The sequence below is a fragment of the Colobus angolensis genome, unplaced genomic scaffold (genome assembly GCF_000951035.1).
Source record: "Colobus angolensis palliatus isolate OR3802 unplaced genomic scaffold, Cang.pa_1.0 Scaffold6, whole genome shotgun sequence".
NCBI lineage: Eukaryota > Metazoa > Chordata > Mammalia > Primates > Cercopithecidae > Colobus > Colobus angolensis.
In genome coordinates this window covers 21,160,199-21,183,132 of record NW_012119598.1, presented here as the reverse complement: position 1 = coordinate 21,183,132, position 22,934 = coordinate 21,160,199, and the positions used below count along the sequence as shown (strand labels likewise).

At 42.0% G+C, this 22,934-nt stretch overlaps 1 protein-coding gene across 1 annotated transcript in view; it reads left to right on the top strand.

Annotated features, from left to right (window-relative positions):
• MBOAT1 (membrane bound O-acyltransferase domain containing 1) overlaps window positions 1-22,934 on the top strand; it is a 109,044-nt gene that overhangs the window by 52,811 nt on the left and 33,299 nt on the right. The window contains exons 2-4 of the mRNA XM_011962764.1: window positions 6,596-6,741; window positions 8,109-8,186; window positions 13,526-13,621. Of these exons, the coding sequence (XP_011818154.1) occupies window positions 6,596-6,741; window positions 8,109-8,186; window positions 13,526-13,621 (320 nt within the window). The remainder of the gene's footprint in view (window positions 1-6,595; window positions 6,742-8,108; window positions 8,187-13,525; window positions 13,622-22,934) is intronic.

Sequence of the window (22,934 nt, the reverse complement as noted above, 5' to 3'; positions counted from 1 at the left end):
AGATTCCTGCCATCCTGATATAATAGTCATATTCCATTTTACACATTATTTTTGCCATTTTCTACATGCTAGCTTTTTTACATAGTTGTAAATATACATACACTTTTGTATTATCTCATTCATTAGTTATCTCCAATGTTTTTCATTTTATGGCAGGTATTTTATAAACTGTCCATTTTTTTAAATTAAAGAAACAAGGTCCCACTCTGTTGTCCAGGCTGGAGTGCAGTGGCATAATCATAGCTCTCCATAACCTTGAACTACAAGCTTAAGCAATCCTCCTGCCTCAGCCTCCTGAGTAACTAGGATTACAGGCTTTCACTATCATGCCCAGCTAATTTTTTATTTTTTATTTTTTGTAGGGATGGAGCTCTTGCTGTATTGTTCAGGCTGGTCTCAAACTCCTGGTCTCAAGCAGTCCTCTCGCCTCAGCCTCCCAGAGTGCTGGGATTGTAGGCATGAGTCATTGTGCCCAGCCTATAATGCCTGTTTTTAATGATGGCATACTTTTCTATTGAATGGGTTTATTACCATTGATTACTATCCTTCTGTTGTCCTCTATTTAGGTTGCTTTTACATCATTTTGTCTTGCAAATAATGCCTCAATATTTTTTCAGTATTTAGCTTTTTATTACCCAATGAATGAATTTCCAAGAATCAGTCAGAAGTTATGGCTTATAGCAAACACTACCGTATTACACTAAAAAAGGACAGTGATGAAGAGCACGTCCTTTATTTGCTTCCTGTGCTAACCAGTGCCTTTACTAATTGTTGAATTTTTAAATTCCTTCTTCCTTTTGCTACTTGAAATCATGCAGAGATGAATATTTTTCATACAGAATTTTTGTGCATATTTCCCACAGGGGCAATAACAGTGAGGTTGACATGTATAGCCACGACACAGGATGCTACAAATGTAACTTTTAAGTTTCTCCCAACTAAATTTAATGTAGCTTTCACGCCACATGGGCAGTTGTAGGCAACCTATTCCAGTGTAGGGCTGGTTACACTGAAGGCTTGCGCACCCCTTCACCTGGGGAGGAACTAAGCCCTGAGGAGTTTACGGTCCTTCCTGGCCTTGGCAAGGGCAGCTGGTCCTGCTATTGGGGCCTGGCTCTCCTCTGCTCTGACAGAACACATCCTTGTGGTCCTGACATTGGCCTCTTGTTGTATCTGCTGCTCCCTGCAGCTCCTTCTATGGCTCCAAGTGGATGGTTCACACTTGATGGTCTCTTCTGTCCAACTTTAAGACCTCCTCAGGTCCGCCAGCTCTCATCCTGCCTCTCCGTTGTTCCCAGAGCCTGGGAAAGAGGCTATGAAGTACCCAGGTCTGTGTACCTTGACAGCCACTCATCCTCTCAGAAGCAGCACTTCTCTGATCTCGTGATCCGCTTGCCTCAGCCTCCCAAAGTGCTGGGATTACAGGCGTGAGCCACTGTGCCTGGCCGATTTGACTCATTGCTTAATGGATATTTGATCATTTCATAAAAGGTGGTTCTTTTCCTATTAAGACATCTCATTTTTTGTTTTAGTTTGTTTCTTAACTTATGTATATTACTTCCCTGATTTAGGTGTTTCTCTGATGTGGATTAAAAGAACTTTTCAGTTTCAAGTGCTTGGAATCACCAGGGTTTAAAATCTGTATCATCTTAGGCCAGTGATTTGCTTTCCAGAGTTTTGTAATTTTTTTTTTAAAAAAAGGCTTTGTTATGGAAAATTCAAACATACATCAAAGTGGAATGATTAGTAGAATGAACTTTCATGTGCCCGACACTCAGCTTCAACAATTTCCAACTCATACCCAGTCTGGCTCATCTAACTGTGTTCCACCAGAGTTTCTTAACTTTGGCACTTACTGACATTTTGGGCTGGAAATTTTTTTGTTGTGGGAGGCTATGCTGTTCCTTTTAGGATGTTTAACGACATCGCTGATCTCTAGATGCCATTGGTACACTCACCCCTTCTTCTAGTTATGGCAACCAGAAATGTCCGAGTGGGAGCACATCAGCCTCAGTTGAGAACTGTTGATCTCTACTCATCCCATTCACCCATTCCCATTAGATCCCATTAGATTATTTGGAAGCAGATCCCATATATCATCAAATCAAAACAATTCCAGGATGTACATCTAAAAGATCAGGCCTCTGATTTTTTTTTTTTTTTTTTTTTTTTTTTGCTCAGTTGCCCAATCTGGAGTGCAATGGCGCGATCTCAGCTCACTGCAAGCTCCGCCTCCCGGGTTCCCGCCATTCTCCTGCCTCAGCCTCCCGAGTAGCTGGGACTACAGGCACCCGCCACCACGCCCGGCTAAGTTTTTGCATTTTTAGTAGAGATGGGGTTTCACCGTGTTAGCCAGGATGGTCTCGATCTCCTGACCTCGTGATCCGCCCGTCTCGGCCTCCCAAAGTGCTGGGATTACAGGCGTGAGCCACCGCGCCCGGCCATGCCTCTGATTTTGTTGACCCTTTATAGAGGAAAGGAACAAAAATTGAACTCTGTGCCTGTATGAATTGTGACAGGAGCCAGCTGCACTTGGCTGCAGAGATGGTTATATTCTCCACCAGCCGCGAGTGTAGATATGAGTCAGCCAACACAAATTTATATCACACTCCAGCCTGGACCTTTTTTTAAAAAATTGTGGCAAACTGTACATAACATAACATAACATTTACTATGTTAGCCGTTTTAAGCATACAGTTTAGTGGCATTGAGTATGCTTACATTGTTGTGTAACCATCACCACCATCCATCTCCAGAATTCTTTTTACCTTGCAAAACAGAAACTCCATACCCATTAAACAATAACTCCATTACTTTCTTTCTCTAGTATCTGGCAACCACCATTCTACTGGCTATCTCTGGATTTGAGTCCTCTAGGTTAATCTCATGTAAGTGAAAGCATACTTGTCCATATTTATACCTTGTGATTGGCTTGTTTCACTTAGCATAATGCCTTGAAAGTTCATCCATGTTGTAGCATGTATCAGAATTTCCTTCTGTTTTAAGGCTGAATAGTCCATTATATGTGTGTACCACATTTTGTTTATTCATCCATTGATTTGGGCAGCTTCCACATGTTGGCTATTGTGATAATGTTGCTATGAATATGTGGGTACAAATATCTCTTAAAAACCCTGCTTTCAGTTATTTGTGGCTCATTCCTAGAAGTAGGATTGCTGGATCATATAGTAATTCTATGTTTAGCATATTAAATAACTTCCATGCCGTCTTCTATACTGACTGCACCATTTTGCATTCCCATTAGCAGTGCACATGGGTTCAAATGTTTTTACATCTCTGTGAATACTTACTATTTTCTGTTTTGTTTATAAAAATATGTAATAGCCATACTAATATCTGTGAAGTGGTATCTCAGTCTGGTTCAGCCTGTACCTTGTAAGATGTACACGTGTGGTCACTGAAAAGCAATCCTATATCTGCTAGAGCCCTCCTGCTAGAACTGCGTGGTGCTGTTGTGTGTTTCTGCTTTTGCTTGAGAGCAGTTTGCTGTGGAGCACTCTGCTGGCCATCCAGGATTCCCTCTTGGGGAGAGGGTAGTGGAGCAGGTTGAGTCTGTACGTAGAGGGCAGCTTTTAATCCATGATGAAGTCTTGAGTTTAGGCATTTACCATTAACAGTCAAGGAAAGGATTCTGGTGTAAAAAGATAAACTTATACACATTAAAATTTTAAAGCATTTATTTGAACATTCAGTGGTTCATGAGTCAGGCAACACCAGCCTGCAAGCACTTTGGACTCCACCAAAAGGGACTGGGGGAAACTTTTATAAAGTGTTCAAAGAAGCAAAACCCAAGAAAATATTTGATGAGTTAAAGTGGATAGCCCTTACTTAGAGGTTATTTGGTGGTTCCTGATTAGTAAAGTCTCTAGTTAGAGTTTGGTAGGTAGTTTCTGATTGGTGAAGCCTCTAGCTGGAGCTTAGTTGGTAGTTTCTGATTGGTCAAGCTTGTTTTTCTGGGCTATGACTATTCCCTCTGAATTAGGTTTTGGCTTGCTTATGAGGGAACCCAAGGCACCAGAGTCATCTCAGCCTACTGGCCTCCAAATTAACTTTTTTTTTTTAAACACAGGTTAGATATAGAATCAGAGACCATTAGACCTGGAAGGGATGTTAGACACCAATTCCCCTAAAGCACACATTTTAGAAATAAATAAATCGAAGCCCAGAGCATGTAAATCTTCTCTTCTTGATTGTAGGGTAGAGACAGTCTCTTACTGTTATTTCACAATTACTTTTAGGTTACTTGTGTTGTTTTCCTAGTTAGATGATAAGATCCTTGAAAGCAGGGAACATACCTTCTTTCTCTTCTATCCCTGTGGTTCTCAAACTTGAGTGTATATCACAGTCACCTGGGTGTTGGGGTGGTTGGAACACAAATTGCCGGATTCTGCCTAGGAAATGTCTAATTCAGTAGGGCTAGGGTGGGCCCCAAGAATGTGCATTTCTAGCAAGTTTCCAAGGGGACGTGGATGCTGTTGGTTGGGGGACTACACTCTTGATAACCACGCTCCATCCTCCAAATCATTCCTCATGTGTACATGCTCAATAATTCTGGCCAAATCAAAAAGAATGCTGGAAATTTCCCTGTGGCCACTTTCTTGAGTTCTGCTGTGGTTGCAGGCTGGGCTGTGAGAATGAAAGAACATGTGATCTGTCACCTATTACAACTTTTGGACTTTCCAGTTGCCATTGGATGTTGATTGCAAGGCTCTGTCACCATTTATAGATCTTCAGTGTCACACCTTGAATTTGAGGAATGCTCTTGTTTATTGGATGCCACTTTAAAATGAGACATTGATGTAAGTCCTGCATTTTGCTAGAGTAGAACAATGGATTTAGTACCAGTCTTAGGGAATGTGAGTCTTGAACCTTGCTAAGGTGATTCTTTTTCTATATACATTTTGTTTGTGTGTGTTCCTTGGCTGTTCATTCAGCCTAGATGAAAAGATATGACCAAATCAGGCAGGACAGGCTCACAAGTCACTTCTCTATCTTTCAAGATAGAAAGTGAAGGTGGGCAGTGGTGAGAACAGGTTTTTTTGGAAAGGTGAAACTCAATAAGGTCAACTTTTTAATTTTATTTTTAATTTTATTTATTTATTTGGTTTTTTTAAAATTTTGAGATGAAGTCTTGCTCTGTTGCCCAGGCTGGAGTGCAGTGGCACAATTTCAGCTCACTGTAACCTCTGCCTCCTGGGTTCAAGTGATTCTCCTGCTTCAGCCTCCCAAGTAGCTGGGATTACAGGCACCCGCCACCAAGCTCAGCTAATTTTTGTATTTTTAGCAGAGACAGGGTTTTACCATGTTGGCCAGTCTGGTTTCAAACTCCTGACCTCAGGTGACCTGCCTGCCTCGGCCTCCCAAAGTGCTGGGATTACAGGGATGAGCCACCGCGCCCGGCCAACCGTCAACTTTTAAAAAACCAAAACAGAAATTTTCTGAAAGCAATATTTTCTATGAGTCATAAAGGGACCAAAGTATTGTTTTTCACTGGGCAAACAAAATGAGCTCAAATGGAGTTGATTTCTGCTCCCTCCAGCCCTACCTCCCAGCTCAGCCCTAATGAGTTTTGTTATCAGCAGCAGTTTATTGAGGCATGAAATGTTGATGCTGAAGTTGTGTCTCTGTCTTTGGTCTCTTTTCAATTAAGTGCCTTCTAAAAGTGAATTCATACTGAGGTTTCAGTTTTGAATATTTCGAAGAGTTTAAGTTACTTTTCTAGTTTTAATGAATGGTTAAACCACTTAATGTATTTGGAATTTGATTTTGGGTAAATATAAATTGCAAAGGTACATATTTGCTTATTGCTTTCTAAAATCAGCTGACCTTTTCTATAGATTTCAGTAAATTTTTTGTTTTCTTTTAGGCACAATATTCTCAAGAGGTAGACCACTAAGATTTTTCTAAGGAAATTTGGTGTCTACCCTGCGTAACTGGACAGGCTTGGCACTGGACGTTGAATGCAGGGCTGTGTCACTATTTGTAGGTCTGCAGTGTCACACCTTGAATTTGAGGAAAGCTCTTGTTTATTGGATGCTGGTTTAAAATGAGACATTGTTGTAAGTCCTGCATTTTGCTAGAGTAGAACAATGGGTTTAGTACCAGTATTAGGGAATGTGAGTCATTCACAGAGTCAGAAAACAACTGGTGATCACTTTGGAGAACAATTTGATTTCCTAGGTACCAAATAAGGGAGCTCTTTTGTCAAACTTTGCATCTAATACCTTCTTCGTCTTAGGGTCCTGCTGGGGGTGAGAAAAGAGGCCCACTAAACAGAGCTCACAGTTAGCTTAGGCTGTTTCCATGAGAAGCCCCCTGCTTGTGGGTGGGAAGGCAACCTTGGCCAGTCTTAAAGGTTAGAGAAGAAACTGTTGGGTTTGTCGCATCTCATACCACATGAGAGTATAGTTATCTTGTTCTGTTATATTCATTTCCTCTTCCAAACAATCTATTGGGGAGAAAGAACAAATCCAAGTCTGAGAAGCCTCTTGATGTGGAAATCTGCAAAAAACAAGAGCAAATTCACAGAAAGGTGAAACAATAAAGGTTTTCGTTTTCTCTTCCCCTGTCATAGGTGAATTTTGTGGTATGCCAGCTTGTTGCTCTGTTTGCTGCTTTCTGGTTTCGCATCTACTTACGTCCTGGTACAACCAGCTCTGATGTCCGGCATGCAGTTGCCACCATTTTTGGCATCTATTTTGTCATCTTTTGTTTCGGCTGGTGAGTATGAGTCTCATATGTTCTAATTTGGTCATGTGGATGTTTTGTGGCAATGTTCTTGGAATTGCACTAAAGCAAGAAATAGATGGTATTATAAAATATGTATTATAAAATTTTATATTGTAAATACCTTATAGTAGGATAATGAGGACATTGCAGGAATCTCCATTTACTGTAAGAACCTGGAATCTCCAATTACTATGAGAGCCAATAAACTGACCATCCATTGTAAGTCAGTATAGTTCATTTTTTCTTTCTTTTTCTTTTTTCCAATTTAATTTTTTGTTTTTTAATTGCACTATCTGTGGCCCAGGCTGGAGTGCAGTGGCGCGATCTCGGCTCACTGCGACCTCCACCTCCTGGGTTCAAGTGATTCTCCTGCCTCAGCCTCCTGAGTAGCTGGGATTACAGGTGCACACCACCATGCCCAAGTAATCTTTTTTTGTATTTTTTAGTAGAGACGGGTTTCACCGTGTTGCCCAGGCTGGTCACAAACTCCTGAGCTTAGGCGATCCACCTGCCTTGGCCTCCCAAAGTGTTAGGATTACAGGCATGAGCCACCATGCCCAGCCCATTTTTTCTTAAAATTAGACTTCTACAGATCCCTCCCAGTCATGTAAATGGGATGCTATAAGGTTTAATTTTCCCAAAAGGAACCTTTCCTAACTATTGTAGATGTTGATGTACTTCTTGCATTACTGCTAGAGACGTGAGTGTAAGTCCTGGATTTCACCAGAGTAGAACAATGTGTTTGGTGCAGATCTTGGGGGAATGTGAATCATTCTTTAACAGGGAAAGCTGGTCAATTGTACTTTCTCCTACTAGTAAGCTGGGCAAATACCCTGAAAGGTGTTAAGGAAGAAGCTTTTGAGACCAACATATTGAGAAGTACACCTTCAGGAATTTTGTGCATTTGTTCAGGGTACTATGCTAGAATTCTGCCCCTATTCCTTCAACAAATATCTGAGAAAGGACAAGTATTTTAAATCAGCCACCAGGTAGAAGGCTTGGTATCTGGGGAAGCCTAGTTTAAAAAATAAAGTCTTAAAGAAAGAACTCATCTCTCTGGACTCTTAATTGCATATGTGAAAAAAGTGTAAGCATTCCATTTATGGATTCCTGACATTATTAGCCCTGCAGTTGGCAAACTGTGTCATGAGGTCCCTGTGTCATTTTAAGATACAGCATCTTAATTACATAGAAGAAAAATATTTGGTTTATTTTCTCTCATATAAACACGAGTTACTGATCATTGATCATTTGTGTTTTTGGCGGGGATAGTGATGGATTCACATTTTGGGTGACCAAAAGTTGTGTTAATATGAAATATATTAATTACTCCTCCCCCTACCTATTATGTCTTAAAGGTACTCCGTGCATCTTTTTGTGCTGGTGTTAATGTGCTATGCAATCATGGTCACTGCCAGTGTATCCAATATTCACAGGTAAGATACTGGGAATGAACAATGCAAGGTGAGATTTGTGTGTGTGTGTGTGATCTTCTAGAAAGGAAATAGGAAATCCATTTTTCTAATTTGGAAAGAATGGGTTTTGGAAATGTTTCATATGATGACAAAATGATTATAAAAGCTTTTGTTTTTTAACTAGAGGATGAAAAGGCTTGGCTTTTCCAAAACTTGGTTTTGGAAGCAATTACATAGTAAATGATTAATAATAATGTTGGTGCAACTGTATAGCACATTCCCAACTTCCTTACACATTGTAACTTGTCAGCTCTTCCCACACTTGTGTGATGCTGATGGGGTGTGGTCCACTTTTCAGAGGGTCAGGAACTTGACGCGCACACTTGCTTCATATTGGGCCTCTTTCACTGTGTTCAAGTTCACAGTGTTCCATTCCAGTGTCTAGGAACGGAACACTCTGGCCTTGGCAGAGTCACGTGGTTTACAGACAGGGTATGATGGTGCCACTACGGTATTATTGTGGTAGCAGGGGGCTCTGCCATCAGACCAAGAAGGAAAGAGGCCAGCACAAGATGCTCCTTTTTTTTTTTTGAGACAGAGTCTCACTCTGTTGCCCAGGCTGGAGCACAGTGGTGCAATTTCAGCTCACTGCAACCTCTGTCTCCCAGGTGCAAGTGATTTTCCTGCCTCAGCCTCCCAAGTAGCTGGGACTACGGGCACGTGCCACCACACCTAACTAATTTTTGTATTTTTAGTAGAGATGGGGTTTCACCATGTTGGCCAGGATGGTCTCGATCTCTTGACCTCGTGATCTGCCTACCTCAGACTCCCAAAGTGCTGGGATTACAGGTGTGAGCCACAGCGCCTGGCTGATGCTCCTCTTAGTTTACTCTTGTGGTTGCCAATATTGCCGAAGTGGAAATTGTTTCACAATTCCCCTTGGATGAACTCAATGTAAATTTTTTAAAAGTCTCAACGTTGTTTCCTGTTTATGGAAAGAGCTCTAGGCTGGAGTCAGGAAATCAAGGTCCTCCTAGCAGTGTGAATTTGGACCGGTCGTGCAGCTTCTACATATGTCAGGTTTCCCACCTGCAAAATGCTGGGTTTGCAGCAGTTTGAACGCAAGTTCTCTTCAGTACCATGATGTCATGATTCTGTGTGAATTGCTCTCCTCTTTACTTCACTGAATCAGTGATAAAAGTTCTGCTACGTGGCTGAGAAGAGGAGGGAAAGATTAGTATTTGCTGCCATATGAAACTAATCCTTTTTTTTTTTAAATGGAACCTCATTCAGTTGCCCAGGCTATAGTGCAACAGCATGGTCTCAGCTCTTCTGCAACCTCTTCCTCCCCGGTTCAAGTTATTCTCCTGCCTCAGCCTCCCGAGTAGCTGAGATTACAGGCACCCACCACTACACCCAACTAATTTTTATAATTTTAGTAGAGACGGGGTTTCACCATGTTGGCCAGGATGGTCTTGAACTGACCTTAGGTGATTTGCCTGCCTTGGCTTTCCAAAGTGCTGGGATTATAAGCATGAGCCACCACACCTGGCCAAAACTAAGCCATTTCTGGACTGTTATACAGCATTTGTTTAGAAAGTTTCAGGGATACCCCCCTGTTTCCTTCCCAAGCCACTGTTTCGGGCAGAAGTCACGGGCATCAGTTTGCCCTGTATGAACCAGCTGGAGCAGAACATGGCTTGTGTCTCCTGGGGCAGAGGGCCTAGCGTGAGAACTTGGTGATGCAGTTATCAATGCTGGAGTCCGTGCTTTGTGCCAAGTCTTAAGCCAAGCTCTTTTTAATATACTTTATTTCATTTTTAACATATAAACTATTATCTAATATATCACTTAATTTGTTATTTAATATTTCATTATTTCAAATATATTAACTCTAGGACAACACTATGGAATATAGTTTGTTTCTTTTTTTTTTCGGAGATGAGACAAAAGTTCAGAGACATAAATAAGTAAACAGTTTGATGAATTTCCACAAAGTGAACACACCCGTGTAACCACTGTGTCTGATGGGCCAATCTCTTTTTTTTTTTTTTTTTGAGATGGAGTTTCACTCTTGTTGCCCAGGCTGGAGTGCAATGGTGCGATCTCGGCTCACTGCAACCTCTGCCTCCTTGGTTCAAGTGGTTCTCCTGCCTCATCCTCCCAAGAGGCTGGGATTACAGGCATGCACCACCATGCCTGGCTAATTTTGTATTTTTAGTAGAGACAGGGTTTCTCCATGTTGGTCAGGCTGATCTTGAACTTGCACCCGCCTTGGCCTCCCAAAGTACTGGGATAACAGGTGTGAGCCACTGCGCCTGGCCTCGTGTGCCAATCTCTACCACACCTCCCCTTCTTAGAAGAACTGCTTTGCCAACTTCTCCCACCATGGATTACTCCTGCCAGTGCTGGGATTTGAGCTCATACTGGTCTGTGTATTTGTCTGTTTTCACACTGCTGATAAAGACATACCTGAGACTGGGTAATTAGTATAGAAAAAGAAGTTTAGTGAACTCACAGTTCCACGTGGCTGGGGAGGCCTCATAATCATGGTGGAAGGCAAAAGGCACGTCTTACATGGCAACAGGCAAGAGAGAACTTGTGTAGGGGAAATCCCCTTTATAAAACCATCAGACCTTGTGGGACTTATTCACTATCACGAGAACAGCATAGGAAAGACTCACCCCCATGATTCAATTACTTCCCACTGGGTCCCTCCCACAACATGTGGGAATTTGGGAGCTACAATTAAAGATGAGATTTGGGTGGGGACACAGCAAAACTATATCTACAGTCAGTCTGTAGAATACATGTTCTTGCTACCACTTCCTGATTTCTTAGATGTTTTAGGTTTGGCCAGGGCACGAATGCATTGCCCTGTTATATTGGAACTCAGCACTTGGTGCCGTCCTCAGGCGGGGTCTTACAACAAATGAGTTGAACTTGCTTTCTTTCTCCTGTGGGCCAGGGGAAGGTACAGGTCTAACTCCTGTTGAGGACAAAGGGGAAGCAGCAGGCATGGCTGCATTGGAATTGGTTCTGGAAGAATCTACCTTTTGAGTCAGCTTTGTGTTTCTGCCTTGAGCTTCATGAATTGGCTGGAGAAAGGGAACAGTTGCTGGAGGTGATGAGGCCTGACTCCATTCCACTTCTGCTTCAGCTCCTAAGGGAGTTATTTTCTCTTAGTCATTTGCATTGTTGACCATCTTCCTGTTTTGGAAGTGGTTTAGGATGAATCCATGGTCGAGAAAAAATCTTTTCTGCATAGTAACCACTTCGTTTGCAAATAATGGTGAATAGCACTTAAAAGTTATATAGTGATTTAGAGTTTACAGAACTCCTTCACACTGTTTAAAGTCTGGCTATCCCTTGCTACCAAATGAATTTTTATTATCACTACTTTACTTTTCCTTAGGCTGATCTAGTCTTCATGAGTTATTTTAATGTGAATATGTGATTTCAATATAATTTAATATGAGAATATACCTCTTCCCTGTTTTATGGCACATATTTAAAAGTTATATCTTCTGATTTTATGTCTATATCTGATGGGCTCCTGAATCACTTCAAATATGTAATGTATTCATTTCAGTTCATTTCAACTAACAGTAACTGAACCCCTCCCACGTGTCAGGTCAAGGGTAGGGATGTTCAAGGTCACAATGAGTTGGGGAAACAGACATATACATAAATCTAATATTGTAATTATGTACGTTAGCATGTAGTACTAGAGACATACAGGCAGTGGAGCAATGAATTGTGCTGGGGGTGGGGAACAGGAGATGTGGTGGGATGCATGGAGTAAGACCAAGCCAAGGAACATCGAAGAGGTGACTTTGGAGCTGAGCCTCATCTGAAAATTAGGCAGGTTCCAGATAGACTGTTGGATGGAGATGCGAATTGCAGGCAGAAGAAGGAGCAGGCAGAAAGACATCTTGCCTGAAAATACAGAGTTTCATTGTGGAACATGAGCAGTGCAGTGTCATTTGAGAGTAAGGTAAACATGGAGCATGGCTGGAGATGAGTCCAGAAAGGCGAGGTAGAGCTTAGCGTGTGAAGCACCTTGCATGCTGTGTTCAGGGGTTGCAATTTCACTAGATGGTGGGATCCACTGGAGACTTTTAAGAAGAGTAGCAGTCACATAGTTGTTTATTCATTTGACACACAGTAGGTGGATATGGTGAACAAAGCACAGGTGACCATCTTTGCCCTCATGGAGCTTACAGGTTGGTCAGGGAGATGGGTGTTAATCAGATTGTCTTAGCTGGGACTGCTATAACAAAGTACTGTATGTAGAGTGGGTGGCTTATAAACAACAGAAATGTATTAATAGTTCTCAGTTCTGGAGGCTGGAAATCTGAGTTCAGGGTTCCAGCATGTTCTGGTGAGGACTCTCTTCTGGGTTACAGACTGCCGTCTTCTTGTATCCTCACTTAGCTCAAAGAGTGAGTGCTCTCGGGGGCCTCTTTTGTAAGAGGGCTAATCCTATTTATGAAGGCTTTGCCCTGATAACCTAGTCCCCTCCCAAAGGACCCACCTCCTAATGTTGAGGGTTAGGACTTAAACATAGGAATTCTGGGGAGACATAAACATTCACTGCACAGCTTATCACCTATATTTATAATTACACATTTGACAATACTTACATGTGTATGTGTGTGTTTGTGTGGCTTGTGTGTATATTGCTAGTGTACACTATAACGTGGTCAGGAACACACCTCCGAAGGAAGCCAGGGGGTACTCATGAGCAAGTGGTAATTGAAGCCTGAGGCATGGATGGGTAGGGTCCCAAGCTGAGCTTGGAAATGCCAACACTTGAGGGGTAGGTGGAGGAAGGAAAGCTGAGCAAGGAGCCTTGGAGGAATTAACCAGAGAGGTGGGAAGAAAACAGGAGGATGGAAGCCAAGAGAATAAAATGCTTAAAGAGGAAGTGGCCAGCAGTATGGTGATGATTTGTACTTTACAAAAATCATCATGTAAACATGAGGGCTGTGAAGAGGAGAATCTTGAGTGTGAGACCTTACAGGTAGTGATTCCCAGCCCTGGCTGTGCACTTCCATTACACCTGCCAGGTGAGGCAGGAATTAAACAGGAATAGCTGGGAGCAGGTCCCAGGGATCTGTGGTTTGCAAAGCTCCGTTCCATTACGCAGCTAAGGCTGACAGCCACTGTAGTGGTCCAGGTGAGAAGAGATGAAGGGTTCAGCTAGAGTAGTGGGTGAAAAGGTGAACTGGGATGTTGCTGGACCAGATAGGACATCGAGACCAATTGCATGGGGAAGGTGAAAGAGAGGAAGAGGGGAACATCAACTGCGTTATTGCCATGCATAATAACCTGATCATCTATGTTTTTGCTTCCAGATATTCCTTTTTTGTAGCCATGGGATATCTTACAATATGCCACATCAGCCGAATATACATCTTCCACTATGGAATTCTCACTACAGATTTTTCTGGGTGAGTATCTTACTTTAGGGAGGGGGGTTTGACTGCTGGCTTTGACTTGGTCTCCTGGGGTCTGTAAACATCAAGCAGGCACAAAAGAATCATTGGTGCTCGGTTAGATAAGTTGGTAAGATGCTGCTAAGGAGATTGAGGCTCGAGACTTGATTCATTGGTAGGACTACTAGCTCTGCTATGCTGTAAGACAGGAATCACCAACTATAGCCTGTGGGCCATATCTGTCCTGCTGCCTGTCTTTTACAGTTACAGTGGAACACAACCAGGCACTTACTCATTTATGTATTGTCTATGATGGCTTTTGCACTACAGTGGCAGAGGTGAGTAGTTGTGAAAAACCACGTGTCCTGCAAAGCCTAGAATATTTGCCATTTGGTTCTTTACAGAAAACGTTTGTCAATGCCTATTCTGAGGTTCTGAACTCAAGGGTGGTTTTCATCTCTCTCTTTTTTTAAACTTTTTTTTTAAATTTAGGGGTACATATGCAGGTTTGTTACATAGGCAAACCTGTGCCATGGTGGTTTGTTGTACAGATTATTTCGTCACACAGGTATTAAGCCTAGTATCCATTGGTTATTCTTCCTGATCCTCTCCTTCCTCCAATCCTCCACCTCCTCAGAGGCTCCAGTGTCTGTGGTTCTTTCTATGTATCCACATATTCTCATCATTTAGAAGTGAGAACATGCAGTATTTGGTTTTCTATCCCTGTGTTAGTGTTTTCATCTCTCACTCGTTAATATAGAAATTCTTTCATACTAGCTGATAAATACCTACTACCCTGACCGCTTTGAGTGTTCCTAGCTGCCCTTGTCCCGGCCCCCAGGCCTCCTTGACCTTCAGCAACTAGAAGGATAATTTGTAAACATTTTGTCTATCACCATGGCCTTAATCTGCTGGGCCACCCCATTCTGATTGGTCACATGGTAAAGGCTGTGGATAGAACACTGAGAATTCTGTGCCCTGTTGAGGTTAGTTCAGGAACAACTTTTTGTGAATCTTGAAGAATGAACATTATGGCAGAGCTGTTCCTGGTGATGTGTGATCTGTTATCCACATTACTTCCTGGGAGTTTGGTTGTGTTCTCTGCAGACAGCCTGAGGACAGGGAGAACCCAAGCTCCCCACTCAGGTTGGACTGTACCTCCTTCAGTGAGTTGTTGGCGACCAGGCAGTGAAATGAGGGAGTGACTGCTCATGGCTCATTAACTTTGCAAGTTGTGCAACTCAACTATCCCACCTTGAAAGGGCTCAGGAAGGCAAAGAGTGTTGTTTTGGGACAGAGATTGTTGCATTTTAATCTTTACGACCATGGTTTGGTCTCAGACTGGTTTTTCATGCGTAAGTTCTTCTTACCCTCAGGCCTCTGGGATTTTACCTGTTTTTCTTCCAGTGGTGTGCCTTCTCCCCCACATTGTGGAGCATGCTTTCTCAGTCTGTCAGAAAGAAATTCACAGACTTTGTTTTTTAACAATATGCAGGCTGGGCGGGCGTGGTGGCTCATGCCTGTAATTCAAGCACTTTGGGAGGCTGAGGTGAGTGGATCACTTGAGGTGATCAGTCTGACCAATATGGTGAAACCCTGTCTCTACTAAAAATAGAAAAATTAGCTGGGTGTTATGGCAGGCACCCCCTCTCAGCTGGTCAGGAGGCTGAGGCATGAGAATCACTTTAACCTGGAAGGCGGAGGTTGTAGTGAGCTGAGATCGCGCCACTGCACTCCAGCCTGGGTGGCAGAGCGAGACCCTGTCTTAAAAAAACAAAAAACAAAAGAAACAAAAAGCCCAACATGCATTGCTAGTAAAATAAGGAAAACATGGGGACAAAAATGATAACAAAATAGCCGGGCAGGTGTAGTATCAAAAGGAATCTCTAAATGGGGATTGTGACTCTCCATAGCATTCAATCAACAAACCACTTTTTTGGTTTCACCCCAGAGCCCCTCTATAGTTAGAAAAGTTCTTGACACTTAATAGGTGATCAAGAAATGAATGCTTTAAATACTCTAGTATTTACTATTCTTTTCTTTAAGGTTTCCAGGAGACTCATTATTAAACATCCATATTGGTTGGGATATTAAATAAAAATCGCTGACTGGCTGAAATGACATTAATACCTATGGCTCATATATATCGTTTTCTCTTTTTAAGGCAGGAAGCATCTATTCATTCCTGCAACAACTTTTGAGTGGCCAATATGTTAGGTAAATGCCAGGTTCGAGAGACACTGTGTATTCTAGGTAGGAGGAAGGATATTCCAGGCAGAAGGGAGGGCTTTGCAAGAGCACAGAAATGCAAGACAGCTGCCTGTAGAGGTACGAGAAAGCCTTTCCTTTACCACCCGCATCCTTGCATCACCAGGTCCTCTCAGTGTGACAGCCTATCACTAGAATCTGCCCACTGCCCTTCATGCCCACTGCCACCACCCTGGACCACCCCAAGCCTGCAACACCTTCCTGACTGGCTGTCCTTCCTTCTGCCCTGCCCCATCTCCAGTCTTTGCTCTCTACACTCATCAGAATGAGATTCTAGGCCAGGCACAGTGGTTCACACCTATCATCTCAGCACTTTGAGATGCCAAGGTAGCAAGAGGAGGAGGACCACTTGAGCTCGGGAGTTTGAGACCAGCCTGGGCAACATAATGAGACCACATCTCTACTAAAAATTAAAAACAAAAAACAAACAAACAAAAAAAATTAGCTGGGTGTGGTGGTGTGTGCCTGTAGTCCCAACTCCTCAGGAAGTAGAGGTGGGAGAATCTCTTGAACCCAAGAGATTTTGGCTGCAATGAGCTATGATTGTGCCACTGCACTCTAGCCTGGGTAACAGAGCAAGACACTGTGTCCAAAAAAAAAGGAAAAGAAAGAAAAGAAAAAATGAGAATGAGGTTCTAAAATACAAAGCTGATGATGCTCTGGACCTGCTAAACCTTCATCTCCTGCCATCTGCTCCCACTGTACAATGCAGAAAAGTCTGTGGTCTGCACACATGCTGGGTTAGTTCCTGCCTCTGTGCCTGTGCCTTGCTCATTCCCCTAATAGAAAGCCCTTCCTATCTTTGTCAACCTGGAAATCTCTTACTTTATTTTTAGAAACTCACCTCAAAGATCACTTTCCTTAAAAAGCTTCTCTGATCGCCACCCCTCCCTCCCCCGGGCTCCCTGCACCCCAGAGTCATGCATTTGGATCTCAGGTAGCAGGAGGTCTCTTGCCTGGCTCTCAAGGGTTGGTGCTACTATTGCCTGTCAGTCATATCTTGTCCCTGGTGCACAGAGTGTTTGTAGCTGGTGGCCCTCATCCATTGTGTCATACTCTTAGCTAGTATTTTATGTGTTTATTCCCAAATTTGTTTATTGCCGTTGTATGTATGTATCAGTATCAGGATTCTCTAGAGACATAGAACCAGTAGGATTTTTATGTGAGGGGATTTATTATGGGAATTGGCTTATGTGATTATGGAGGCCAAGAAGTCCTACCATCTGCCATCTGTGAGCTACAGATCCAGAAAAGCTGGTGGTATGTTTCAGTCTGAGGCTGAAGGCCTGAGAACTAGGGGTGTAAGTCCCAGCATCCAAAGGCCTGAAAACCAGGAGCTCCGATACCTAAGGGCAGGAGAAGATGATGTCTCAGCTCAAGGAGAAAGAGAATGAGTCCTTCCTTTTGCCTTTCTGTTCCTGCCCTCTGAGGACTGGATGACGGTCTTCCACAATGACAAGGGTGGATCTTCCTCACTCAGTCCATGGATTCAAATGCTAATCTCTTTTGCAAACCCTCATAGACACACCAAGAAACAATGTTCTACCAGCTATCTGAGCATCCCTGAGCCCAGTCAAGTTGACACACAAAATTGACGATCACAACTTACATGTAAGCTGATTATATATGAACATGAAAGAAGAGAGAATAGTTTCTCTAAATCTAGGTTGGGTCTCTTGGAAAGCCACCAAAATAAGTTTAGTCTTTTAAAAATAATTGCCATTGAATTAAATGTGAGTGAGAATGCTGAAAGGATTGGGGGTTGGGAGAAGGAAGTATAAACATGAAGGATTCTTCACTCAGATGGCTTTTGCAAGTATCTTGACTTTCTTTTACCTTCTCAGCCTGTGCTAGAGGGAATGACTCTGGAGATAGTGGCTGGGGTTTATGTGAGAGAGATGCCATCCTTCAGCAGCTCTGCACTCCAAGGAAAGACTTTGGTCCTGTGTCGAAAGCTCCTTAGTTAATTTTTCAGGAGGCAGTGACTGGGGAACCCTGGTGTCCTATCACCAGGCCCAGTGATAGGAGACAGAAGCGAGCAAAGACTGCAGAATGAATGTCTAGTTATATATTTTAAGTTTGTATAGAAAGTTAAGGCTGGGCACGGTGGCTTATGCTTGTAATCTCAGCATTTTGGTAGGCTGATGTGGGAGTTTGAGACCAGCCTGGGCAACATAGTGAGACCCCATCTCTGCAAAAACATTAAACACTCAGCTGGGTGTGGCGGTGTGTACCTGTAGTCCTGGCTATTCAGGAGGCTGAGGTAGAAGGATTGCTTGAGCCCAGGAGGTCAAGGCTGCAGTGAGCTGTGATAATGCCACTGTACTCCACCTGGGCAACAGAGCAAGACCCTGTCTCAGAAAAAAAAAAAAAAAAAGGTTAAAATATGAGTGTATCATTGTGTACTGGGTTGAATAGTATCCTCCCAAAATTCGTGTCCACCCAGCACCTCAGAATATGTCCTTATTTGGAAATAGTCTTTGCAGATGCAATTAGGTTAAGATACGATGAGGTCGCATTGGGCAGGGCACCCTGGCTCACAGTTGCAATCTCAGCACTTTGGGACTTTGGGAGACTGGGAGATTGACACCAGCCTGGCCAACACGGTGAAACCCCATCTCTACAAAAAATACAAAAATTAGCAGGGTGTGGTGGTGCACGCCTGTAGTCCCACAGCTACTTGGGAGGCTGAGGCAGGGGAATCACTTGAACCCATGAGATGGAAGTTGTAGGGAGCCGAGACCAGGTCACTGCACTCCAGCCTGGATGACGGGGTGAGACCTGGTTTCAAAACAAACAAACAAACAAACAAACAAAACAAACAGATGAGGTCACACTGGATTAGAGTGGGCCCTAGATCCAGTATGACTGTGTCCTGGTAAGAAAGCCATGAGGGACAGACTCACAGACATGCATAGAGGGAAGACGGCCGTGTGAAGACTGGAGTACTGCAATGGCAAGCCCGACAGCTCAAGGGTCGCCATCAGCCACCGGAAGTGAGGAAGGAGAATGGAGCAGATTCTCTCTCAGCGCCTCCAGAAGGAACCAGTTCTGCAGATATCTTGATTTTGGACTTTTAACCTCAAGAACTGTGAGAGAAAGCATTTCTGTGGTTGTAAGCCACCCAGCTTGTAATTTCTCACAGCCGCCCTAGGAAGCTCATGCGCATTGTTTTATGATCCCCATCTTTTGATGAATTAACAACCATCACCTGATCCTGATCATACGGGATAAGGATGCCTCTACCATCTGCATCTCTGGCTGTTCTTGTCACATCTCCATTTGTTTTATTAAAACCATAAACTCTTGAATAATTTCTACATCATTTTGGGTGTAATCAGAGTTCTGAAGTTACCAAAGGGAAAAAATAAAGGGCATTTGTGGAAAACAGTCACGTGTTTCTGAATGTCGTGGATTTGGGGGTCTGACACCAGAGGAGGATGGAAATCAGTTCCTATCAACCTCACTTTCAGCCACATAGTCTTGATAAATGTCCTCGAGAGTCGTTTATTCTCTGGCATTTTTTGGATCTCCTTATATTAAGAAATCTCTGATGTTACCCACAAAACTACAAAATATTTGAACTAGAAAGGACACTGTTGTTAGGGAAATAATACAGAATAAAAATCTGCCTGAAAATTGCACGTGATTCAGTTCTCTAATTACTGAGTGGCCCTACTATCTAGTTCTCGAAGGGTATGTTGTCTTTTTTTCTTTCTATCATTATTAAGCAGCATTATTTTTCCCTACCACCATAAAGGCACACTGCCTCACTACCATAAATCCTTCTTCCTGGGTAATGTCAGTTAACATCCATGGAGAGTACATACCAACCTGAAATTGACAAAATGTTTTAAATCACAAATTGCCAATTAGAGAGGTTCTTTACCAGTGTTTATTCTCATTACAGGCATGCAAGCAAACCACAAGTTCATCAGAATGGAATTGATTTAACTCTACTATTGCAGTTGAAGTATCTTGCTTAGGATTTTGTCAAGAGATAAAGTAGTATTTTGAAGTTGAACCTGGTGTTTTAAAGCAGCCTGATGTATAGCCATTCTCTTTTGAGCATGCATGCAAATCTAAATATTTAGCATACTTTATTATACCTTCAGAATAAGAGCACAGATAGGAATTGAATGGGATCAGATGAGGTTAGTGTTTGTGTCAAACAACATATATATGTGCATGTGTGTGTGTGTGTGTTTAATTTTGGAGAACACATAAACTTGTACTTTAGGTTATTCTGGGACTTGAAATTGTATTTATCATTCTAGGAGTAATCAAGTTTTCATGGACTGGACTGGAATTAATGGTAAGGGAAACAAACAAGATACACTTTTATTGGTGCTGCTAATACAATTCATATCAATACATGTGGTGGTGAATGTCCTGTATGTTTTCTCTGTGAATGTGGGCTGTTAAAAGCACTAGAGTATTTCCTGTTCTCCTGCGGGAAGCTCAATGATTGCTTGTAATACGGCTGGTACTTGGTTCCTTTTGGGTGTGTGAGAGCAAACCGATTCTTCCTTTTTGCTCACAGAAGAGTGCAAATCGAGTTTTCTTTGGAGGGCCCCAGCAAGAACTCTTATTTCCTTTTGCCATGGTAGGCTAGATTCAGGCAGATAATTGCTCTCCCATCACGATGGCAGGTTGATTTGCCCACGTGTTGCTGCAAACACTGTGAAATGAGAACTCTTATGTACTGCTAGTGGGAGTGTAAACTGGCATAACTCTTCTGGAAGGCAGTTTCACCATCAATTTCAAGCAAGTTTTTTTTTTTTTTAAAGTTCTTGTCCTATGATAAGATAAATTCCTAGAAGTTAAATTACCATAAGGAAATCAAAATTTGTTCATAAAGATGTTCAGCTGTTGTCAATAATGGTGATAAACCAGAAACATCCTAAATGGTCTAAAAGAGGTGAATAATTAAATTATGGTGCTAATATGCCTCCATTGAAAATGATATTTTCAAAGACTATAAAAACCACAAGACAAATACATGTCCCAAGATTGCATTTTTCTTTTTAATGGGGACATATATAGAAAAAGTAAAAGGAAATATTGAAAATGCAAAGACAGTATTGGTGATTTTGATACTCATTCTACTCTTTTATATTACTATAATAATGAGAGAAAATCCTGGAATTTTATTTAAATATATTTGCATGCATGTTAAAAGGTTATGGGACACTGAAGCTAACAGAATTGGAACAACTGCCATTTGTGTTTCTTGTTGCCTTAACTGGGTGTAATAGAAATATCTCTTGCTTGTACCTCTTGCTAGTGATGAAGATCATTTGTCCTGTTGTTCCATGCACAATGTTTTCCTCTGTTGGTTTATGACATCTTGGTCACTCCATCTGACCAGGCCAGTAAGTTCAAATAATTGGGTTCTATAATAAGGAAAAAAGAGGATATTTGCAAAGAGATTTCCAGATTTGTTTATTTCATGTTTCTTTTTCATGCTGCTGCCAGCTTTTCAATAACTAGTGCAGTCACTTGGAATTCAGTTCTGCAGACATAAGTTATACCAAGTATATTCGATGGGTTCTTGCTCAAATAGAGAATTGGTGATTTTGCTGTTGAGTGCCAAAATATAGAAGTTAAATTTTTGAAGAAATTAAAAGAGTAAAAGCTTTCCTACTCTAGTTGACCCCTGGATGGTTCTGAATAGATGCCAGTGAACTCTGAAATGAGTCCAGAGGGTGATCTCTGCCTTTATTTGCATCCCTAGGAAGCCTGGTAGAACTATGTACTTCCTTTGCTGCAACTTCTGGAGTCGCTTATTTTCTCCCTTCATGCTGGCATAATTGATAGGAATTGGGAGCATTTCACTGAAGCTGTAATATCATCCTCCTCCTCTGCAGTCATTCAGGGAGTGTGGGGAGGGCATAGGAGAGGCAGAAGCAATAGGGAGGTGAAGAAATGCTGCTTGAGCTTTCTCTGTCCCTTGCTACTGAGTTTGAGCTACAGGCTGTACAAGTCACATTGTATCTTGGCACCCACTGGAGTTGTGCAAGATGGCAGTAGTGGTCTAGGTTGCTGTTGAGTGGAAATTTGTTGAACCTGTATTCTCTTACCCTGCCAAACTTCTTGCTTGCCTGACTTCCTGCTTTTCTACTATCCAAGTACCACAAGTGGATTTTTATTATAAGCAAAGGAAGTAATAAAGATATGAAGTAGAGCCTTTTGGTTCTAAAATTACCTGTTAGGACAATATCAGAGGCTTGAATGTCAGTTCATCTTGATGCTGGCCAGCCAGATGTGTGGTTGGATGGCTCTTCCGACACCAGTAACCGATGGCTGGGTTATCTCATTGTCCCATGAGATAACTCTACCACTTTAGGTCCAAAGATTAAGGTAAAATAGGTAGGTTTTATTGAAATATTGCTCAAATCTAAGATTTTGTTTAATGTTTTAAAGATAAGTTATTTTTGGTTAGAAGTTGATGTTGGGAATTAATGAATGGGTACCACATCTAGTGAATTGCCTGGAGTCTGTATCAGAAGGCAATAATGGGGGGCGCTGGCATTGTTCTAGCTTTCTTTTTACTTCAGACATATCTTCAGCTACTTGTTTTCTCTTAATTTTTCCTATTCTATTATATTTCATTTTCTAGTCGTGACTAATTATCTTAGTTTCGAGAAGAAACATAAGATTTTTCTTTGGCTTTTTTAAATAATGAAAACAATTAATGCTTCATCCATGCTGGAGTCTGTCCAACTCCATGTTGTTCAGATGGTTTCCTTGGATACAATAATTGACAAGTGTGTTTAACTCCAAGGTTGGAGAAGTGAAAATCTGAGGGAAGCTCAAGTTTGGAGGCCTCATAATCCTAAGGAAATTGTTGGGCTGCATCAAGGAGCCATTTATGGATCTCCTCCTTTTTTTGTCCTTCCTGTGCTTTTAGTATGTTCTTCTGTACTGAGTTTTGTATATTTTTGCAAAAAAAAAAAAAAAATGAACATGAATTCCAATAATAAATCAATAAATGTGTTCTGGATTGTTTTATGATTTGATTGAAGTATGACATAGATGACAAGTTTTATCTTAAGTC